The 21,572-nt window shown below is 56.2% G+C and overlaps 8 protein-coding genes across 8 annotated transcripts; 2 read left to right on the plus strand and 6 right to left on the minus strand.

The window, feature by feature from the left end:
• Window positions 1-1,739: 1,739 nt before the first annotated feature.
• Window positions 1,740-2,750, minus strand: WHR41_06435 (uncharacterized protein; the record flags this gene model as incomplete). Its single annotated transcript, XM_069375040.1, has 2 exons — window positions 1,740-2,122; window positions 2,173-2,750. The coding sequence occupies 2 exons, from the start codon at window positions 2,748-2,750 to the stop codon at window positions 1,837-1,839; spliced, it is 864 nt and encodes a 287-aa protein (XP_069228294.1). The 3' UTR covers window positions 1,740-1,836.
• Window positions 2,751-4,175: 1,425 nt separating this feature from the next.
• WHR41_06436 (uncharacterized protein) lies at window positions 4,176-5,453 on the minus strand. The gene is made up of 2 exons (XM_069375041.1): window positions 4,713-5,453; window positions 4,176-4,647 (listed from the first exon to the last, which is right to left on the minus strand). Exons 1-2 carry the CDS (start codon window positions 5,285-5,287, stop codon window positions 4,488-4,490), a joined length of 735 nt encoding a protein of 244 aa, XP_069228303.1. The 5' UTR covers window positions 5,288-5,453; the 3' UTR covers window positions 4,176-4,487.
• A 587-nt stretch (window positions 5,454-6,040) lies between these two features.
• On the minus strand, window positions 6,041-7,747 carry cct3 (T-complex protein 1 subunit gamma; the record flags this gene model as incomplete). Its single annotated transcript, XM_069375042.1, has 2 exons — window positions 6,041-7,665; window positions 7,723-7,747. 2 exons carry the CDS (start codon window positions 7,745-7,747, stop codon window positions 6,041-6,043), a joined length of 1,650 nt encoding a protein of 549 aa, XP_069228299.1.
• A 1,225-nt stretch (window positions 7,748-8,972) lies between these two features.
• WHR41_06438 (uncharacterized protein) lies at window positions 8,973-10,419 on the minus strand. Its single transcript, XM_069375043.1, has 2 exons — window positions 9,848-10,419; window positions 8,973-9,792 (listed from the first exon to the last, which is right to left on the minus strand). The coding sequence occupies exons 1-2, from the start codon at window positions 10,195-10,197 to the stop codon at window positions 9,162-9,164; spliced, it is 981 nt and encodes a 326-aa protein (XP_069228191.1). The 5' UTR covers window positions 10,198-10,419; the 3' UTR covers window positions 8,973-9,161.
• A 253-nt stretch (window positions 10,420-10,672) lies between these two features.
• WHR41_06439 (uncharacterized protein) lies at window positions 10,673-12,975 on the minus strand (the record flags this gene model as incomplete). The annotated part of the gene is made up of 4 exons (XM_069375044.1): window positions 10,673-11,300; window positions 11,357-12,580; window positions 12,659-12,881; window positions 12,936-12,975. 4 exons carry the CDS (start codon window positions 12,973-12,975, stop codon window positions 10,673-10,675), a joined length of 2,115 nt encoding a protein of 704 aa, XP_069228190.1.
• A 282-nt stretch (window positions 12,976-13,257) lies between these two features.
• WHR41_06440 (uncharacterized protein) lies at window positions 13,258-17,759 on the plus strand. The gene is made up of 2 exons (XM_069375045.1): window positions 13,258-15,317; window positions 15,662-17,759. Exons 1-2 carry the CDS (start codon window positions 13,858-13,860, stop codon window positions 17,490-17,492), a joined length of 3,291 nt encoding a protein of 1,096 aa, XP_069228249.1. The 5' UTR covers window positions 13,258-13,857; the 3' UTR covers window positions 17,493-17,759.
• An 812-nt stretch (window positions 17,760-18,571) lies between these two features.
• WHR41_06441 (uncharacterized protein) lies at window positions 18,572-21,545 on the minus strand. The gene is made up of 4 exons (XM_069375046.1): window positions 21,343-21,545; window positions 21,066-21,287; window positions 20,671-20,897; window positions 18,572-20,602 (listed from the first exon to the last, which is right to left on the minus strand). The coding sequence occupies exons 1-4, from the start codon at window positions 21,347-21,349 to the stop codon at window positions 20,471-20,473; spliced, it is 588 nt and encodes a 195-aa protein (XP_069228250.1). The 5' UTR covers window positions 21,350-21,545; the 3' UTR covers window positions 18,572-20,470.
• On the plus strand, window positions 19,308-20,303 carry WHR41_06442 (uncharacterized protein; the record flags this gene model as incomplete). Its single annotated transcript, XM_069375047.1, has 1 exon — window positions 19,308-20,303. One exon carries the CDS (start codon window positions 19,308-19,310, stop codon window positions 20,301-20,303), a length of 996 nt encoding a protein of 331 aa, XP_069228251.1.
• Window positions 21,546-21,572: the final 27 nt, after the last annotated feature.

The following is a 21,572-nucleotide window of genomic DNA, read 5'->3' on the forward strand; positions in this document are numbered from 1 at the left end:
GGTTGAGGGTTCTGATTCCGATTCTGATTCCGATGGGCGGGGTCAGCGGAGGGTGGAGATCAGGAGTGTTGGGTCTGGGGGCTGGTTGGGGATTTTGGGGCAGGATGGGAGGGTGGGTGTGGTGGGGGAGAGGGTGGAGTGGGAGGTTGGTTGGGGCGAGGGGGTGCCGGGGGCTGCTTGGTGGGTTCCTCTCTTTGGTTCTCCTTCTTGAGTTTTGGGGAGGTCGCTGATTTCTTTTTTTTTTTGTTGTTTAGGCTTCGATGTTGTGGGAGGGAAGACGTTTATTTGTGCGGTTTGGAGGGGACGGGTGAGGGGAAGAAGGGGGTTTGTGTGAGGCGAAGGAGGGAGGGGGAGGGCGAGCAGGGATTCTTGTGGTATTTGAGGGATGCTGATGCTGTGGGGTATGATTCGAAGGGGTGGGAGGGGAGGCTTGGTGGGAGTCGGAGTGTAGACGAGGATCGACTCGGAGTACGGGAGCGATCGTTGGTGGAACGGGAGAGGAACTTGCAAGCTTTGGAGAAAAGAGCCGCTGCTGTGGGTATTGATGACCACCATTTCGAAGATCGAGAGCGGGCTTTGCTCGAAAGAGAGAGGGCAGTCCAAAGTTTGGAGGACAGAGAGGCCTCTCTCGTTATTAGAGAGCAGCAACTCGGAGAACATGAGAAGATTAACGAGCGACGAGCCAAAGACTTGTCTGAGAGAGAAGCTAAGCTTGGAAACCAGCATGAGCAGAGACCCGGCAGTAGTGGCGGCAGCAGCGAGGTCGCAATGCTGAGAGCCGAGAACGATCGACTCCACCTCCAAATCCGTACCAGCTCTCTCGAACGGGAGATGGAGAAAGTCAGGGAGAGGCTGGTGTCTACGAGCAACGCAGAGGTGTTGAGGAAGCTCGAAGCCGAGAAGCAACGCCTGAAGGTTCTCTTGCAGAGTCAGCAGCAATCCGGGCGACCTTCTCCCTCATCTATCAAGAGAAGAAACACATCCATTCCGAACAGTCCTGTCTCGTCTGCCCCAAGATCACCAGGGCAATCGATCAGTCCGACTCCCGGGCAACAAGAGTTCCATTTGAGAGTGCCACCTTCAAGAACTCCAAGACCAGATTCGTACGGTCCCGAAAGCTGCTCTTCTACTGCCACTCCAGTGTCATCACAACGCCACACCAGCGGCCATTCTCCTCTGATGACTATTCGGGCAAGCTCCGGTACGCCAAGCGTTATGTCTAGCGCGCAGAGATCCTACGATAGTAGATTCAGCGGCTGGCCCGAAGACGATGAGTCCTTGCCTGGTACGCCTAGTAGGAGATCCAAACGCACGACTTCTTCCGCGCTTGGTTCTGCTATCTCGACACCAATAAACAAGAATGAAGCCTCACAGAAGAATATCTTTTCGCTAGACTCGAGCTCGCCGCAAACGGTGGGCAGCGGAGCGAGAAAGACCGATCAGCGAAGTCGCGACAGACGAGGATCGACGTCGGCAACGAGCGGTAGAATGATTGGCAGGATCATGTCAGTTAAGAGCAAGCCACCTCAAAGGTCAGCATTAAGCGATGTTGAGGCTCCGAGTATGCCGCCCGTCGCTGACGACGGTGATGTCCTGGTGTATCCATGCGGACATAAGATCTACAAACCGCCCAGGAAGCTGAACAGAACGGTGTCTGGTTACTTGTACGAATAGTGAAGGCAACACAAAGGCGCCTGGTTTTCTAATAATCCATGAAGATGCCGAAAGATTGCTTACCGGCGTTTGATCGTGTTGGTGCAAATTGGATCTCCAATATTTGCTCATGCCAGCAAATTGACCATCTATCCTTCGAACTACAACAACATGCTCTGACTATCAGATCTGCTTCGCCTTGACGCTCTGGTTTCTTGCAATTTCCATGGAAACAACACCAATCAACCCAACAATCAGACTCCCAAACCCAGCAGCCACGCTCCAGTCTCCTGTCACTAGTTTCCAGATGACGACCGTAGCGAATGTAACACCCATTATCGCCACGCCTTTCAACTCAGGGACGGTGAAGAAAAACCCAGTAGTGATTAGGAGGCATCTGTAACTTTCACGGAAATCGTTCTGCTGAACCATACGTTGCTCCTTCAAGAGAGCCGCACGTGTCATCAAGCTGGCTTTACAGTCAGAGGCTGTTTCAATCAGTCAGGAGAGTTCCCTTACACTTCATCGTAAACAGGGCTTTCTTGCGCCATTCCCCTCAGTGGGAACCTCCACTTCGCTCGTGCTGGCTCCTCGAAGCATATCTTGAACTCTTCAAGTTTCTGGAGGTTTTCGATACGGCGGGCTGTATCCATGTAGTCCTGCTCATAACAATACGGAGCTTCTGGGTCATTTGCATTGCAGTCTAAAGAGGCCGGCCCAGATCTCCGCCATGTGCCGGAATTATCCCGCCGCCAGTTGCAATCTAGACATCCTCTATTGTCAGTTTTTTTAAGGTCTTCGAGGTGTTCGCGCAGCTTGTTCTCAAGTTCTTTTATCTTTGGAGGATCAAGGACTTCGACTTCCAGAAGCTCGTTGTTGTACTCTGACACGTGGAGCTTTTGCCTGTGGGTCAGCGTGTTCTTCACAAACTGATAAGCACTATCATTCCGTACCATTGCTTCTTGGATTGCTTTAACCCTCCAAAATGGGACCAACTTATGCCAACCAGGCCGGATCGTCTGCCACGCCTCCACAATTGCTATCCAGATGTCCTCCTCGCTCCGGGCATATTCACGAGCCATTAAGCCTTGAGCCATATCTGGGATCATTGCTCGCCACTTGCCTTTGCTGCACGTGCTCGGCTTTTGTACATCGTTCTTGATCTTCGCGAGAGCCCACGCGGTGGAGGGTCGATTGACAGGAACAACTGTAGCAAGACCGTCATTGAACTTTCCGGTCTTGTAGGCGATTAGCAAAGTCCGTCCGTTGGCTCCTTCATAAAATTTGGCATCTGGTTCATCTTTTCCTTTTGTCGACGCTTGGCCAGTAGTGCCTTCCGATGGTACTGCTATTTCTTGCTCTGCTCGATTGACATCCCTATGCGTCCTCTCATGCGCGCTCTGCAATGTTCGCTCCTGTGGTTCGGCTGCGATCGCCTGGCAAGAATCCGAGGCCTCAGAAGACAGTTTTCGCAAAGAGGTCAACTTTATTTCATCCCCGGCTACCGCTGCATCGTTGCTTGGAAATATTTCCTTCCCGCCAGCAATCAGAGCGACTGCATGGTCCACCATGAATTTTCCCACAGAGCACAGTTCCGAGTAGACCCACGTATATCTGTTGAATCCAGACGTCTGTGTCGCCCCTCCGCTTTCAAGATCCATCATGGCTCAGTGTCCCGGTGAGACAGTTGGAATTTAAAGTGAAGATGCGAACGTATCGAGTCAACAAGAAACGGCTGATGGCAGGCAGTCACGCAATCTTTCTATACTTATCAATGTTTGGCCGTCTGCACCTAAACCGCAAGCGCCGCTCCCTCGAAGCGATTGGGTCTTGTAAAGCCCGTCGAGGCAGTGTCGACATTCTGATAGGCAGATTTGCCGAGATGTAGCTTCTCAGCCTCGCGCGCCGGAGGCATGGTGCATGCGTTGTTCGCGGCGCAGAACACCATCTGTAAACTATTGGCTGGCCCGAACAGTATGACCGGTGAGGTTTGCACAGATGCATGTGCATGATGCGTTCTTCAGCCTTCCCTGAGGTTTGACCAAGGGTTGTGTGCAGAGCTGCTGCTGTCGAGCATAGCTTCGAGACGTGCCGATAGCAACCAGTGCATTACATCCAGATCTTCAAGCGCTGTATTCGTGCCTTTTAAGTTGTCCTTGAATAACGTGAAGCGAGCCGCGAAAGCAGATCATTCCCGAGGCGCAGCCGCTGGGTGGAAACAACAGCGGGGTGGCTCCCCCTGCTTCAGCCTCAGACGCCTACGCCAGGATTACGCGTTTGATGAATGACAACAGCCAAACATTTGCCGCTCCCTTTCGAACGTGATATTGTATCGATATCCAGGTCGGATAGATATCTGGTGGTTGACTTGGACCGCGGATTGCTCGTAATCGTTGTTTGAGACGGGCGGATGTTTCATCCCTTCTTGAGCTCGCATTCAGTCGGCATACGCACATGGCACCCATCAGGGTGTAACTAGTCTATCGGTAGTTGTAAGTGGAAAGCGATGGGAAAGTGCACAGTGCTAAGGACAGGCAGCATTGCTCTTGCCTCGTACGTTTCATACATTCATTCATAAAAAGTCGACGTGCACTGTGGAACCAGCACACCAGCCGTATCACTCATCTAGATCATCTCTAGCCCACCCAGCGCCTTAGACGAAAGACCTCCCTGCGGTCCCCGCATGGCGCGCCGTTATGCGTTTGATCGAATCCCGATCCGAAATCCGTCCATATCTTGTAAAGCCGTGTTTCCCAAAGATGTCATGTGTCCGGCCATCCGTCCATGGCCGTCCACGCAGAATTGAAGTCTAGTCGTCGCGTCGTGGACGTCGCTCACACGATGGTGCAGGTCCTGTCGCACTTTTGCGGGCAGGCCTCTTCTTTGCCGCAGGCGCCGACGATGGAGCAGAAGATCTCGCCCTTGGGGCAATCGCCGTGAGTTTGCAAGAGCTTGATGTCGCCGTCGACGAAGATGCTCTCACACTCTTGGAATCTGTTGTTGAAATGATCAGTCTGCTGTTCTTGAAAGTAGCGTCTGGAGTCGATGGAATATCTTACCTGTTGCAGTTCAAGGGGTCGGCGAAAGTACCAGGCCTCTCGCAGACAAAGGGCTTGCACGCCTTGCCTGACTTCCTGCCCACATTCGATCCCGTCCTGGGTCCTCCCCTGGTCTGCAAGTCCGAGTCGTGGCAAGGCTCCGCGCACGCCCAGGGGTGCACGCAGGCAATCTGGCTGGGGCAGTAGATCTGGTCGGCAGGGCACTCGAACTGGTAGCGGACGAGCTCTGAGCTGCCAGGGATCGTCCTGGCGCAGCGGTGGAATTGCTGGCAGGAGTTGGGTGAGCGGAAGAAGCCCTCTTTCGAGCAGGTATCGCTGAATGATGAGTCCCAGGTATCCCGGGGGTTGTCTGTGGCGGCGAGGGGACGTTGGGAGGCACGGGGGTAGGCCATGGCAGCGGTGGCGGCCGCGAGGACGGTGCCGAGGAAGAGAGTGGCGTGCATTGCGTTGGTGAGACGGATGTTATTGAAGAAGTCAGAGAGGGTTCGTTTGGTCTGGTCGAGATACTCTTTCACAGAGCCGTTGGGTTCGAAGTAGGAGCGTTTGGACAGGGAGTCGAAGTCGATAGGAGCCATTTCAAGCCAGGAGGGCCACCCGGATGCAGAGCAACGCTTATATGTCTACGGACGATCGCGAGATAACCGTGCTTGATGGCGCCGGGCGCCCGTTTTACCTCCAGCGCAGGATGCACTGGTGCAGTGGGCTAGATACCAGCCCTCCCACCCACCACGGCCCGCGCTCACCGCTCGCTGCAGCGCGGTGGAGCGGGTGCATTGTCGTGAAGCCCAGCAAAGCCCAGCCATTTGGTGGACGGGCTGGCAGGTGGAGGGGAGTAGGCGGCGTTCACGCGTCTGAGACATACAGCGCGCGGGCGCGAGGCAGGGCGCTATGCCCGAAACGGCAGCTATATCGTGCTTTGTTATAGGCGGTGTCGTCTGAGCTAGCGAGCGACGGTGCGTGTGATTGGCCGTGTCTGCACGACGGCAACTTCAACGTTCAGCGTCGAAGGCGCCTACGGCTGGTATGTCGCGTGTTGCGGGTCTCGGAAGGAGGGGAAGGGCTCGAGTCAGGAGCGTGCGCAATACAGGCACCCTGCATTGTTCCCTGGGAGAGCGGGCCAGACGACCCATGGCCACGGCCACTTCACTGCCATCACGACGAGACGAAACACCGACGCCCAATGGCACTGTGTTTGATCTCCGGTTGAGAGCCACAATATTACCCGGGGGACGCTCACTCATGCTGGGAAATGGCAGTTGGTGTGTTCACATATTCGCGTCGTTCGTACAGCCCATTTTTGTTCTTTAGTCTATTAACGTCGTTAAGAACTAATCCTCCTCCCCGCCACCGCCCGTGCCCATGCCGGCCTGCTTCGCAGCCTTGGCACCGACGATGTCGTCGACGCGCAGCAGCAAGCATGCGCTCTCGACGGCCGTCTTGATGCTCTGCAGCTTCACAGCCTGAGGCTCCCAGACGCCGAACTCCTTCATGTCCACGACCTTGCCGGCATCGCCGTCAATGCCCCAGGCACCACCGCCTTGAGCGCCGGTCTTGTTGGCCTCCTCGGCGTGCTTCGCGCGGAGCTGAGTAAGGACGCGGATGGGCGAAGAACCTGCGTTCTGGATAAGAGTGCGAGGAATGACTTCCATTGCTTCGGCGACCGCACGGTACGGCCATTGGGCGACGCCCTCGACAGCCTTCGCCTTCTGAGCGAGACGGACGGAAACGGCCATCTCAGTTGCGCCACCACCGGGGCTGAGGAAAGGGTGGAAAATGACGTTTCTCGCCACGGCCATAGCGTCAGCCAGGTTGCGGTCGATCTCGTTGAGAATATCTTTTGAGGGACCGCGCAGAAGGATGGTGCAAGCCTTGGGGTCCTTGCACTTGGTGAGGAAGGTGAAGTACTCGTCGCCGATCTTGGAGATTTCGAAAAGGCCGCAGTGGGTGCCGACATCGCGCTCGGTAAGGTCGTAGACGGAGTTGACAATCGTGGCGCCGGTAGCACGGGCGATACGGTTGTTGTCGGTCTTTCTCACACGGCGCAGGGCAGTGATGTTGTGCTTGACGAGGAAGTGCTGAGCGAGATCAGAAACACCCTTCTCTGTGATGACAAGGTCGGGCTTGACGGCGATGATGGCATCGCACATGGCCTTGACCTGCTCCTCTTCAATCTGCAGCACGCGGTTCCAGTCCTCCTCCTTGGTGATCTCGATGTTCGTCTGCGACTCGCCCTTCTTGTACTCCAGTGTGCAGTCAAGCAGGACAATGCGCGGGTTCTCTATCCGTCTCCTCATCTTGGGGTGTGTGATGTCCTTGTTCAGCATAACACCGTCCAGCACGCACGAGTCCTCAATCTCTCCACCGGGCACCTTCTCCACACGTGCGTAGCGCTTGATGTCCACTTCCTGCTTCGCGCCGCCGACGTTGTGGCTCACTGTCCGCACAGCCTTGAGCGCTAGGTCGCACATCAGGTCGCTCCATCTCGAGGTGAACTTGGTGCCGATCGAAGAGCCGATGAGCTGCCTCATCTGGTCGTTGTTCTCAATGTCCACGGGGATCGAAACCTCCTCAATGACGGAAAGCGCATCGGCGAGCGCTCTCTTGTATGCCTGGATGATCACAACGGGGTGAATGTGACGGTCGAGTTGGGGTAGCGAAAGCGCGAGCATCTCTCCGGCCAGAATGATGACCGTGGTTGTACCGTCTCCCACCTCCTCGTCCTGGGTCCTAGCCAGCTCAATCATGCTCTTCGCCGCGGGGTGCGCGACCTCGATCTCTCTCAGGATTGCGTGGCCGTCGTTTGTGAGGACGATACCGCCCATGGGATCCAGCAGCATCTTCAGCATAGCTTTGGGGCCAAGGCATGATCGGATAATGTCGGCGACAGTCTTCGCGGCGGTGATGTTAGACATCTGAGCCTGGCGGCCGGTCTGGCGCTCACCGTTGCCAGTGTCTGTTTAGGCAGTTAGCATCTTGTGCTTGTTTCGGTGGTGACCAGCGCAATACTTACTGACGAACATCACTGGGGCCTGCATTTTGGCGGTTTAGAAGCGCTCTTTGCGCTTGTAGGATTGCAGGGGTGTGACAATTGCAAAGGACCTCCAGTGTTTGCTTTGTCGGTAGGCCGGGTCAAGACGCTTCTCGAAATACCAACACCGATGAGGGGTCACTGGCAGTATGTGCTCGTCCCCAAAAAGTTGGAGGTACAGTGGGTGCCAGATGTCGTGGAAACGCCGCGTAGCATTTCGGCCTAGAAGGCGCGGCTGGTGCCGCGTCTCCAACGCGAAGAGCATGTGACTTGAGCCGCACGCTGGAGCTTTATTCCGACCTCACCTAATCAGCGTGCATCACATTCGCAGGATAGGTAACAATGGGTGTCTGATGGCAAGGTGGTCTCAATTACTGGTAACTATTTAGCTTAACATCGGCGCGCGTCTTATAGTCAATACTTGTAGCTCGTTTTCGACGACCCAGATCATTTGTTCATCCTCGACGTGATTGAATATTGACCAGTCCCGTCATCAATAGGACTAGCATTCAAGCCGCAGTAAGCATTTTACACCATAACATGGACGACGGCAAACCCAGTATCGACTCCCTCGAGACTCAGCCGCGAGAGAAGTGCTATCTCGAAAGGTCCATGGAGATGTCCGCAGACCTTGATTATCAACGGCATCCGACGAAAACGTCCGCTGAACCTGTTGAGAACAACGCTTCGTGATTGCAATGCCTACAACCAGATTGGGCTTATTCCAGACTCGTCTACGTCCTTTCTGCTACTAGATCTCACACGTCGCTTGCTCTCGAACGCCTCGCATCCGCTTCCCTCTCAGCATTGGTCTTGTGTACCGTCCCCCAACGTGAGACGGCTTCAACGATCAGTCGGTGGTTGATCTGGGTGCCTGGGAATGTTGTTCGTCTACCGAGCAAAAAGCAAAAGCAATGAGCTCGACCCCAGGATCGAACTGAGGACCTTACCCGTTAACAGGTTGTTCATCAGCTTACTGTGAAGGTAGCTGTGAAGGGTACGTGATAGCCACTACACCAGTCGAGCTATTGATGACGTAAGCAGTATTCGCATTGATTATATTTATTTGTTAAGTTGCACTGATTCGCTGTCCGCGACTTGTCCTAGTACGGTTAATCTATTGGAATCTCCCAGGTGTAAATTTATTTTCGATAGTCGATAGTCGATAGTAAAAGGCAGTGCCACAAGGTATTCTTTTCTGTCGGGGAGCAGAGAAGTCTGGAAATCTTGACTGATAGTAACGTCTGATCGACCTCGAATTCTCCGATGAGCAATAGATAAATGGGTGGATCTCGCTGTTCAGACTTGTCGCTCCGCCTCAAAAATCAGTCGCGTGCAACATTTTCTTCCATACACGCTATGTACCTTAGGCACCATCAACCTCCCTTCTCGCGCTTGCGGACATTCCCACTCTCTCCGATTCAATTCGGACCACGGTAGCAAGCACCATCACCGTGGCTATGGTAAGTGCAATCGCCATCCGCCCACATCGGCTTCTCAGAACCGACACGCTGTTGCATCTGGAAGAGGCTGAAGGCGTGCACAAACTCGGCGCTGATGGGCGCTCCAACGTGCTTCTCCTGCAGCCATTCGACGTTGCCCGCGAAGTAGTAGACTTCCATCCACAGTCGGCGCAATGGGGAGTTGGTTGGGGTGCCATCGTAGACCAAGCTGGTGAGGCGTGTATCAAAGCAGTGGTGGTTGCTGGTCTTATCGATTATGGCGTCGATAACGACGTCTTTGAAGCCATTGTCCACCATTTTCTCGCCGAAGATGTACATCTTGACCAACAGCTCGAATTCGTTGGTGCGGTTCGTGCCAGTGTCAAGGCCTTTGGTGAAGACGCAGCCGCTGTAAAGGTATTGCTGGTAGTGGGAGAATACGATCGGGTCGTCGAGAGGGAGAGAGATGACGCGCTCTCGAGCTTCTTTCCAGTCGCCTCGCAAGCTCAGGCGGACAAACTCAGAGCGATGGACAATGACGCTTTCGTGGACGCTGAACTTCGCGCCGGGGGGACTGCCGACTTGGAAAGTGACGATCTCATGGCCCAGCCTGTCTATTGTCAGCATCGACTCCGTTGTGATTTGTACACGTGCTGTATACATACACTTTTGGTCCCTTAAGAAAGGCCCTCTCCGAGCGCACAGGGCGAACGTTGGCGGGCGAGCCAAAGATTGCGTTGACGTAGCCGACGGACGCGCTGTACAGGCGACCGGATGTTCCAGATTTGTGTTCTTGTAAGCGAATTTCTTCAGGCGAGAGCGCTCGGAAGTGTGGGTGCGCAGAAATAGACTGGTATGCCTCGACGGGGCCAATCTCAGGGTTTGAAACACAATAAGCAACACCTTTGAACGGGGTAAAGGCTCGGGCAGAACCTTTCACGAAGACCATGTCGATTGTAGGCGGCGGAAAACTAGTTCTAGCCACGGTGTGGTCGAAACTGTCAGGAGTCGCCATGGATGCTCGAGGGCGCTGGTGCTCGGTTGGTGCGGTCAAGAAATGCCGGCGACGTCACTATCGGAGTTGAGAGTGTTTCAGCGAAAAGCTCTCTGGTTTGGCGATTTTCCTCCTCACTCGACTGCCTGTGTCTCAAGATGTCGTTCGGATAGGTGGTCTAGAACAATGCATGTCATTCATCTAAGGATAGCGGAGGATATGAACACTCGGAAACCGGCGGCGCGCGTTGCATGCATTAGCTGCATTCACTGGGCTAGAAAACGGTATTATTCGCTTGCGTAGCGCAGGCAGCAGCGGAAAGTTTCACGCCGCGCGAGAGCGCGCCTGGATCCACTTCACTTCACTTCCGCGCTGTTCTCGAAATCGAGCTTTGTCGGAGCCCAGAACAAACATGAACGATGGGATATCTTTGTAAATGCGACGCGGCACGAGATCGCTCGCTTACATTCAATCTTTCCTGCAAAACTATACCCCCTCACCCACTCTCCTTGCCCAACCTCCCCAGCACCTCCAAGAAACTGCTCGCATTCATCAACTCCGTGCTGCCATACACAATCTTCTTCCTGCCAACCGCCGCGCCCGCACCGCCCGACGCGCCGCCCTGGCCCGCGCCCGCGCCGCTCGTCCTCTTCGCCCAGTCCTGCAAATTGCCATACTCGTCCATACTCCCGCCGCCGACGGTGAAGACAATCGCCTCGCTGAACCCCTGCCTCCGCTGCCCGAAACTCGCCTCGATGCCGCGGCTCTGCGCGTCCGTCTTCGCGGAGCTGGAAGCGGGCATGGTGCCGCGGGCGTTGGCGCTGCGCGGGTCGAAGTACAGGAAGCCCTCGGTCTTCTGCAGGGCGGAGGTGGAGGCGTTCTGCGGGTCCATGAGGGACTCGGTGATTTTCGTGAGGGTGAGGTCTTTGTTGGCGGGCAGGAAGTTCTTGACGCCGGAGATGAGGGAGTCGAAGTTGGCGCCGAGGCCGGCGGCTTGGAAGCGGTCGGTCAGGCGCGAGGAGATCGAGCTGAAGCCGCGGAAGAGGTCGCTGCCGCCGGATTGTTGTGGTTGTTGCTGGGTGGGCGCGGAGGTGATCATTGTCATGCGGGTGAGCTCACGGACGCTGGGTGGTATTAGTGGAAGATCGGATTGAGGGAGAGTCGAGGAATGATGATTTACCGTCGGATGTACGTCAAGGGGAGAGTGTCGACGCCAGTGACTCTCAAGGCTTCCTCGAAGCGCTCTACGTCGGCGCGTGTGACATCTTGCTCTGTGCTGAGGAACCAGATGATGAAGATGCGGAGCTTGTCGGCAGGCTCCTTGCCTTTGTCGTTGTCCTTGATCAATTCGAGCATCTGTGCTTTGGTCTGCTTCTTGATGTCTTCCTCTAGCTGGAAGAAGTTGTCCAGCTGTCGGTCCTTGATTCCCTTCAGCAGCGCGGTGGCGATGTTCATGTGCATGTCAAGCAGTGCTTTGCGCTCCCTCAGCTCGGGCAGCAGGGTTATGGCCGCCTTCAGATGTTGCGCAGAGGCGCTCGTGTCGTTCTGTAGATCCTCAATCGAATTTGCGCCAGTCTTCTTCGTAAGTTCAGCTGCATCGTCTCGGTATCTCGTAAGCTCCGTGTCGATGTCTTCCGCGACCTGCGGGAAAGGCACGCCGGCATTCTTGTTCCAGAAAAAGTCGTTCTGCGTAAGGTCATAGCTACGTTTTGTGGTTCCCTTTGATTCGTCGGCGTCATCCACAGGCGTCTCGACTGTAATACGGTTGAGGTTCATGCTCAAAACGTCGTGGATAAGTGATTGGTACGTCCAAGAGTGCGAAAGCATAGGAACGAGATCGACGTTCCGATCGACGATAATCAGTACTGGTCTTGAAGTTGCGCCAGGACCAGCGGCGGAAGCCTTGCCTGAGAAGAGATTGTCCTTGGCGTTGAGGATGTGGTCTCTCAGCTTGCGATCAAGCTTCGCAGCAATCATCTCTGCAGCACCACCCTTCGGACAACGGATGATCGGCACGGTTCCCATCGTCACCGCAACGCTGAATAGTCCAGACACAATGCGGTCAATGTTCTCATCGATGGATTCGTCGCTCGTTTGCGCGCTGTTCATGGTCCAATAGGAGTCCTTGCCCATGCCCAGGCTGAAGAGATTGGGCTCGCTGACGATGAAGTTGAGGTATTGATCGTAGACCTGGCTGATACTCTCGGCAGTCCCTGATTGCGCCGTCTGCGCAGCAAAGTCCTCCAACAGCGGCCGGGGTATTGAAGTCAAGAAGTTGATGTATGCTGGCGAGTACAGGCCGTTCTTCAGATCTTGCGTGATGAATTCGAGGTTGGCCGCGGTAGGCTCGACCAGATACAACACCGGGACATCGCCAATGGCATGCCGTTTCTGTTTGATGTTTCTGACGTGCAACTGTCAGCGATCGCTGCTCACGTCTCAGCATTTCCAGGCAGCAGGGGTGTCCTCTGATCGAACATACAGGTGTATTGTGACTCCCCAAGCGCGCAAGTCGTTCACGCGCAACACGCTGCTTATCACATCCCGTCCGAGATCGTCGAAGACCAGCACCTTCCATATGGGTTCGCCTTCTGAGTTGAGGATGGGAGCGGATTGCGGGATCAGACCATTGGCGGCGGTTGAGTCATGGTGAAGCTCGGATTCTTGAGGGATGTGGTTGAGGTTGAGGATGCGCTGGATGGACGCTGCGGTTGTATTAGCCTCGCCTGCCGCTGCTAGGCACCATACCCCGTACTAACCTACTTGACGGTCGCGGAGGGTGGTGGTCGCGGAGGACATGGTGTTGGAGTGGCCGTATGACAGCCTGCTCGTCGCCTATTGCATGCGATTGCCTGTGTATGAAGCGCGGAGCAGACAGCAGCGAACAGTGACAGCCAACCCGTACAGTACGACGGCCCACTAAAGCCGCGCAGCAGCGACAGGTGTTGATGTCTCCAAGGCCGCCGCCAGACGTCACAGGCAGGTCAGCCGGGCGGCGGCCGCCAAGCCGCCCCCAGCCGCAAGCGCGCTGGCCATCAAAGAGCGCCCTTTCTGCGCCGCCGACTCTTGCTCCCTCTCATCACGATAACAACCCCCCATCCCCAAACCCCATCAGCACACCGCGCGCGCCATCACCTGTCGCGTGTGGTTTTCCTCTTGTGTGTCTTCTGGTATCGCCGGACCGCCGTGAGTGGAGGCGCAGGTCACCGCGGAGGGCGACCGTGAGTAGTAGCAGATCGCGCGCCGCACTCGCTGCCAGCCTGATTGCGCCCGGCACGCCGCTGCGCTCTGCTGCTGCTGCTGCTGCTTTTGCGTGAGAGGTTCTTCAGACACAGGCACTTAAGCCGCGCTGTGCGCACACTGTCACTACCACTGCTGCTGCTGCTCCCTGCTACTGCTCCCTGCTACCGCTTCCGGTGCTGCAAGACCGTCCGTCCACTACCTGACAGCGTAGCCGAGTATTCGCGTGAGCCAGTCTACATACACACTCAGTAAACGCGCCTTTCGAGCGCCGGCACGATCAGCGAGCGAGACAGCGCGCGTGTCGCCTTGCTTGCTAAGCCCCCTCAGCGTCGCCCAGCTGCACCGCAGAGGCAGAGGGCGTCGGGCACTCCCGCAAGCAGACGCGCGGATCCGGCCTAGCGTCCAATTAGAGGTACATCCACAAAATACTCGCCCGCAATGGATCAGATGCACAACGACGGCCTCGTCAACGCGAATGTGTTCGGCGACGGTCAGCACATTCCGTATGATGACAACATGTTTCCTGCCGGCGATGATCACTCGCATTTTAACGATGCTAGCTGGGGCGTAAACGCCAGCACCTACCAACAACCGGTGTCACGTGCCGCCTCTGCTCACGCCGTGCCAAGCTGGCCGCAACATGCATCACATGTATCTGCCTCCAACACGCCGACCAATTTCCACGGCCAGTCCAGTGTGTATGCTCGCCCGCCGCTGCACAGCCCAGCATCGTTTGCACAGAACCACACCTACCCCGGATTCGGCAGTGCCAACTTCAACAACTTTAACCAGCCACACTCATATGCTCAAGCCCTCCCACAGGAGAACATCAACCAGGCTTTCCAACAATACAACCCGCAGCCTACCAACTCCACGAGCATTACACCCCAACCTCTCGTGTCTGCTGCTCAACAGGTGGTGGATCCAGCGGATCGATCTCAGTCCGCTTTCAACTATCCCATCCTCCCTCAACAGCAACAGCAGCAGCCGGCACAGCAACCATCACAGCAACCATCACAGCAACCAACACAACAACAATCACAACAGCCATCGCAACAGCCAACACAACAAGCATTGCAACAACCGTCGCAACAACCATCGCAACAAACGCCTACGGGACCTGTCGCGTCGATTACACTGGCTCAGCCTACAACGGGCCATCAGACACTTGCACGCGCCATTCCTGCCAGCCAGCAGCATGGTCGCTTCACAATCATCGATTTGCCGCAGCTCGTCAGGGACACCAACTCTGAGCGCTTCGCGGCTTTCGCCACCATAGGCAGGCGCGCTCAAGATTTTCCCGTCAATCGATCAACAGCTCTCCCCCCCTACGTGAAGCGCAACTCGAGGAACGAACTCAAGCGACTTGCCAGAAACGACCCGAAAATCATGGCTAGGTTAAGTGCCAAGAACTCTCTGCTTGGCCGCTCCTCTGCCGGATCGCCGCGTTCGACCAATGCAGCCTCCCCGACTCTGAAGAGCGCACAGCTGGGCGAGAACATCAAATACGAATCTGAAAGCGAATCAGAGTTCGAATCAGATAACGTATCGCTCTATTCTGACGAAGAAGATGACCTCGCCGGCGCCCCACTTCCGGCCAAAAAGCCTGAAGACGCCAAGGGCGCGGTCGAGTATGACACAATCAAAGCCTTGTGGCGCAACAAGCGTAAGACGACCGACGCTACCAGCATCAGGAAAGGTCTCGGTGATTTCTGGGCAATCGTCAAGACTATCAGGGATCGCTGGAAGACCGACATCAAAGCCGTGGAGGAAGCCGAAGAGAAGAAGCGTGTGGGAGACCTTGCTTTGCTGAAGAGCAGAGTGAAGGATCAGCGTGATATGCTCGAGGTCGCATTCCGCGCGGCTTTGAAGCATGGCTTCAGAAGCATTATCGAATTGTGAGTTGACCAAACCCCCCTCCCCATACCCAACAAAGCTTGTGTGTTACAACACGTTGCCTTGTCTCCCGGACCCCAGTCGTGGCCCGCAGATAGCGGTGACCATGCGCGTGGTTGTGTTGGCTTTGTAGACTTGGCAAACGCGCATTGTGCCACCGATGCGCTCCAATCATTTGGCAAAACGTGGACATATCTCATCTAGCTTTAGTTCATCTCGTAGACATGTGGATAACTTATGCCTTTGCCACGGGCACGACCGCATGCACGATGTTGTACTCAACTACCGCGCACATTGACTTGTAATTCGCCAACCTCTTATTGTGAACTGACCATCTCCACCAAAGGTTCTCTGAAAACGCGCCATTCCTCTACCTCTGCTATCAGTTTCTCCTTGATCGATTCAAAGCCGAGGATCTCAATGGTCAAGTCTCGCGCATGATCCTCGAGATTCTTTCGATCACGACTACGATCACCGATGAGAAGCTGGACAGGACTTTCCTGGGAAAAGTGCTGCCTCGCTACGCGAGGAACGGCGATGGAAAAACCAAGTTCTACGCTAAAAAGATTCTTGAGGGCTCGGCCAGCAACAGCAAGGGCAAGCAAACAAAGCCAGATACAGAGTCTACTGCCGGTGTGAAGAGATCATCCTCTACAGCCGGGAACGCGACGGCTCCGGCTCCGGCGAAGAAGCCAGCCGTCACCGCCAGCACTTCGAACGGCAATGGTGCAGCCTCCAAGACTGCTGCCACCGTCAAGAAACCCGCGGACGCAACCAAGCCTGGCACGACAGCGGCACCAGCGGCTACAGCAAAGACCAAGACGGTTCAAGCCAAGCCTTCGAATTTCTTCGCCGGCCTCCAAAGTGTCGGCAAGAAGCCCGGAACTGCAAACGGCGACAAGCCAGCCGCCAAACCCGCCACACAACGACCTTCTGCAGCAGCACCTGCCAAGCCAGCGTTCAACCTGGCCGAGACACTCGCTAATTTGGCGAAGCCGAAGGAAGAAGTGAAGAAGCCCGAACCAAAGCCAGATACCTCCAAGGACAATGAGAGTCCGGAACGCAAGGCTAAGCGCGTCGCAAGGCTAGCAAGAGGCGCCACTGGCGTTCGCTGGAAGGACGCGCAGGACCTCGTTGAGATCCGCTTCTTTAGCCATGACCCTGCGGAAGAGCTCGACCACGATGCCAGCCAGATGCGCGACGTTAAGGACGTCGGCGGTGAAGGCCGCATGTTGAAGCAGCATGCCGACATGATGGACGTCGACGAGGATGACGATTCTGCCGAAGACGACAACAACAGTAATTTCGTCACTTTCACCCCACCCTCTGAAGTCGATTTCTCTACCGTGGACCAAGAGGACCGCGACCGCCAATACGCGCCATACGGCGGTGGCAAGCTTCAGCCAGACTCGCCTGAGCGCAAGATTCGTGAGCAATATGAGAGAGATAACCTCATCGTCATATACTCCGATGCCAGCGAGATCCCTCCCAACCCAAGGGAGCCAGCCGACCCTTACAACGGCGAAGAAGCCGGCCCATGCATGGAGTTTGGCGCGCCGCCAGACCATTATTTTCGCAGAGCGAACCACCGCAGACCCGCAAAGATGCCCGCGCCGGCAAACGCAGCCCCAGCTCCAGCTCCGATCGCTCCGATCGCAGGCTTGGATTTGGGCGCTTTGTTCGCAGCCGCCCAGCAAGCGCCTCAACCCGCTCAACCAGCCCAGCCTGCCGCGCCGCCTTTGAGCTACACGGACTACCTCGCGCAATTCCATCCTGAGGCCGCCGCGGCTCCACCGCCGCAACCGCAACAGCACTTCCCCGGCTTCCCGCAGGCTCCAATCTTCCCGCAGCCTCAGCTTCAGCCACAGCAGCAGCAGGCTGCTCCAGCCCGCCCGAACGGCGAGCCAGACATCGCCGCCATCCTCGCCGCTCTCAACGCCGCCAACATGAACAACGCCGCCGCCCCGGCTCAGCCTGCGGCCCCGGCTCCCGTCCCATTCGCTTTCCAGCCCGGCTTCGCCAATATGTTCGGCAACGCTGGATACCAACAGCAGCCACAGCAGCAGGGCAACGCTGGCGGCGACAAGCCGCACCCGAACTACAAGACGAAGGTGTGCAAGTACTGGCAGGAGGGGAAGTGCAAGAAGGGCGATGAGTGCACTTACTTGCACAAGTGAGTGCGCGTTTCGCAAAGCTCGTGTCGATCCTTGGACGATTCGATTCTTTTTGGGGAGGTTTTTGATGGGAGTGATCACTGCATGGCATGGAGAGTAACTTTTCTTGATTCCTTTGATCCTGGCTCTGTGGCACAGCATGGAGTCTAAGCTTTTTCGGTTCTCTGTTTGACCGTTCCTTCTCGGTTCTGGCTCTAGTATGAACGGGGGAGCCAGTGTGTAAGTAATAATGCGAAGGGAATGCAGATCTTCCCGTACTCTTTTCTAAGACCTGTCACCACGTGCAAGTGACTTTGAACCCCTTCCAGCTGCGATGAGTCCGGTAATGTGTATTTCTCCGGGCCTAAATAGCGGCCGACAGCAACTCCCTCATCCGGCAACACTGTATGAGAAGAGCGGTGTATCTATCTATCTTCAGACCGCTCAACGCAGACAATGCGCAGCAACCGGCGTCTCGCGCCCAACTCCGCAACGCACGGCCATGCCTACCAGATGCTTCTAGATCGCCAACTTGGACTTCCACCCATGCACTAAAATCTCTATCGCCTCGTGGCAGCCGGACTTGTTAGGGAGCGGATCGCATTTCGGATTAAGCGGACCTTCGGATTTTCTACTATGTAGTTCGCCTTTCAGATTACGGAATAGTCGTTTTGGACTGACTACACTACATCAAATCACAGAGCACAGAAGTAGCCGAAGGATGAAACGAGGTACGCTGCATAACAACAGTCCGTTAGCAGCAGCATCAAACTCGGAGAACGAACGCTGTCAGCTTACAAAGCCGCCACGTCCCGATGTTTGGCACTCGAGACTGATCAAGGATCACTATTCCATACGAGACGAACCTCTCACATGCAAGGTACTGATAGCGGACTGTGGGTTTAGTGATCATACGCCTTGCAGGCCTGGTCCCTGTCAGCCCCCACCCTGCACGTGGCTGGTGAGGACAGCAGAGATCTTCCACTCGGTTAGATGCCAAGGCAATTAAGATTGCTGACGATGGCGAGGGCTAGAAGCTGTTTTGTGGAGGGCACGGCTTCCAGAAGAAACGCTCAGGCAAACGGCGTTTGGGTTAACGCCAGTGACGAACACAAATCGATAGATACAGAGTCTACATAGGCAATGCGGATTGATGGCGGAGGAGGGTTGTGGCGCGCCCGGATCCCCCCGAGGCGTAAGTCGTTTCAAAGTTTCGCCCGACTGACGTCCGACCTCCGAAGCAAACGCTGGCGTTCAGGGCAGGGCAGAGCCAGCAGCGCGCAGCGCAGTCGCCTCCGGGCTGTGAAAAAATTCGCTCTGATATGTGGCAACGTCATCACGACCCTTTCCGCGAGCTTCCATCAACTCAATGCCAATCTGCCTCCCAGCAACCAGCGCCAAAGCGCCTGATGCGCTGACAGCGCCGTGGCCAGATCGGTGCGCGCTCTCATGCCATGGAGCTCTGCCGTGCAACGTGCAGCTGCCGAGATGCAGCCTTACGCTAGGAGACCGCGCACCACCCGCCTGGCGGACATCGTCTTGTATCGATGGGGCGCCGCTTTTTGTAATCAGCGTGCGTGCACCGCGCTTTCTAATCCGGCGGGTATGGGACGGACGGCGGCCACCTGTTGACCCTTGACGTCCCTTCGCTGGCCCTAACGTCATTGCTGCCCTTCCTCTGCGTCCGGTATATAGATTGCCTTCACCCATTGCACCTCCCTGTCTTCTTGCTCAATCCATTTCACCACTCTCCAACATCCACAGCGTCTCTGTCTTATTAGCTTAACGACTTACGACACTTCCACGACTCCATATTCAACCCATCCAAAGTCAACCAAGATGCCTTCCTTCACCGTCTACAAGGGCTCCGACTCCGGCAAGGTCGTCAAGTCCACCACCGAGAAGCCCGCCCTCAAGGGCGACCAGGTCAAGCTCCGCGTCACCGCCTCCGGTCTCTGCGGTACTGATCTCCACTACAACAAGGCCGACATGGGTCTCGGCCACGAGGGTGTCGGTGTCGTCGAGGAGCTCGGCCCGGACTGCCACAACCTCAAGAAGGGCGACCGCGTCGGCTGGGGATACGAGCACGACTCCTGCGGCCACTGCCAGGAGTGCCTGCGCGGCAACGAGACTTTCTGCGCCCAGCGCGCCATGTACGGCATGGCCGACCTCGACCAGGGCTCCATGGCTGAGGGCGCCGTCTGGCGCGAGGCCTTCCTCTTCAAGATCCCCGACTCCATGAGCGACGAGGTCGCCGCCCCGCTCATGTGCGGTGGTGCCACCGTCTTCAACGCCCTCCACCAGTACAACGTCCTCCCCACCGACGTCGTCGGCGTCATGGGCGTCGGCGGCCTCGGCCACCTCGCCATCCAGTACGCGGCCAAGATGGGCTGCCGCGTCGTCGTCTTCTCCGGCACCGACAGCAAGAAGGAAGAGGCCATGCGCCTTGGCGCCAGCGAGTTCATCGCCATGAAGGACGCCAAGGAGCTCAAGACCGAGCGCCCCATCAACCAGCTGCTCGTCACCACCTCCGCGCAGCCCGAGTGGAACAAGATCATCCCCGTGCTCGCGCCCAACGCCACCATCTTCCCGCTGTCTGTCGCCGGCGGCGACTTCTCCATCCCCTACATGGACTTCCTCATCAACGGCCTGACCGTCCAGGCCTCCCTCGTCGCCTCCAGGTACATCCAGAACCGCATGCTCGAGTTCTCCGCCCACCACAAGATCACCCCGATCATCGAGAAGTTCCCCCTCACCGAGGAGGGCTGCAACCAGGCCATCGAGAAGCTCGCTGCCGGTAACATGCGCTACCGCGGTGTCCTCGTCCGTCAATAGATGGATGCGTTTCGTCCGGGAAATTCAGTTCTTATGAGATTAGCAAGCCTTTTTGCATAATGTAGTCGTTGTGTCGCTGAAGCGGCGAAATTTAGACGAAGTGTTCACGACCAGATGATGCTTGACGTTTCAACTTTTTCATTCTTCTTGTGTCCCTCGTAGTCTCATCACTCCATCAGCGACGCCGGCAGCTCGAAAGTCTTGTGCACGTGGCCCTTGATCGTGTCGCCCTCCTCAGGCGGCTGCAGGCCCGACGGGTTCTTATCGACCGGCGGATTCGAATCGATCTCAATCGTAACCTGCAAACGGGTTCACCCCTTCGTCAGCTCATTCTACCGTCCAGCAGCGAACCGGGGAGCGCTTGTACCGCCTCGTCGACGCAGCGGAAATCAACACCTACGGGCCCGTCGTTGACCAGCCCGACGTCCATCATCGCGCCGAAGACGCCGTCCTTGACGCGCTCGGCGCGGTACAGCGCGCGCACTTGGCCGATGAAGCTGTCGTAGAGCTCTTTGCCTTTGGCGGGGGGCGCGGACTTGTGGAAGTCGGGTTTGTTGCCTTTTTTTGTGGAGGCGAGGAGGGTGAATTGCGAGACTGGGAGAAGAGGGAGAAGGTCAGTGGGAGGGATGGGAGAGGATGGGCTGAGGTGAGGTTGGGACGAAAACGGGATCATTGTTCGACACCGTGATGGACGGATGCGCCAAGACCTGAGGCGAAGGGGAGGGAACTGGAGGGAGAAAGAGGAAGATGGTGGAAACGCACCACACAGAACGTCGCCTTCGATATCTTGCACGTTGCTCTTCCATTTCTTGCCGTCTTCGCCGTCCCAGAGCTTCACTTTGAGCACTTTGCTGGCCATCGACTCGGCTTCCTTTTGGGTGTCATCTTTGCCAATGGCGGCGAAGATCAAGAGGCCTTTTCCAATCGTAGAAATAAGCTGGCCGTCTACTGTGACTGAGGCGGATTTTACTCGTTGAATGACGGCTGATATTATTGTTAGGCACTACACTGAGAAATAGCATAGGCGGTATTGTCTCACTCTTCATGGTAGCTGGGTTGGTTGGTGGCGAGCGAAGGCTCGTGCGTTTGGACGCAGATATTCACGATTCTATGTCGCGATGGCTGTATGATACCCGGCGCAAGTGTATAGTTCGAATAGACAGAGTATATCGAAAAGATCCGAATGGTACCGCAAAAGGAGTTCTACCGTTGTCGCGCCCGTCCTTTGCGTCCGTCTTGAGTGGCCCAAATGGCGGGTTTAGGCTGCTC

The sequence above is a fragment of the Cladosporium halotolerans genome, assembly GCF_011745625.1.
Source record: "Cladosporium halotolerans strain TM138-S3 chromosome Unknown Sca21, whole genome shotgun sequence".
Lineage (NCBI taxonomy): Eukaryota > Fungi > Ascomycota > Dothideomycetes > Cladosporiales > Cladosporiaceae > Cladosporium > Cladosporium halotolerans.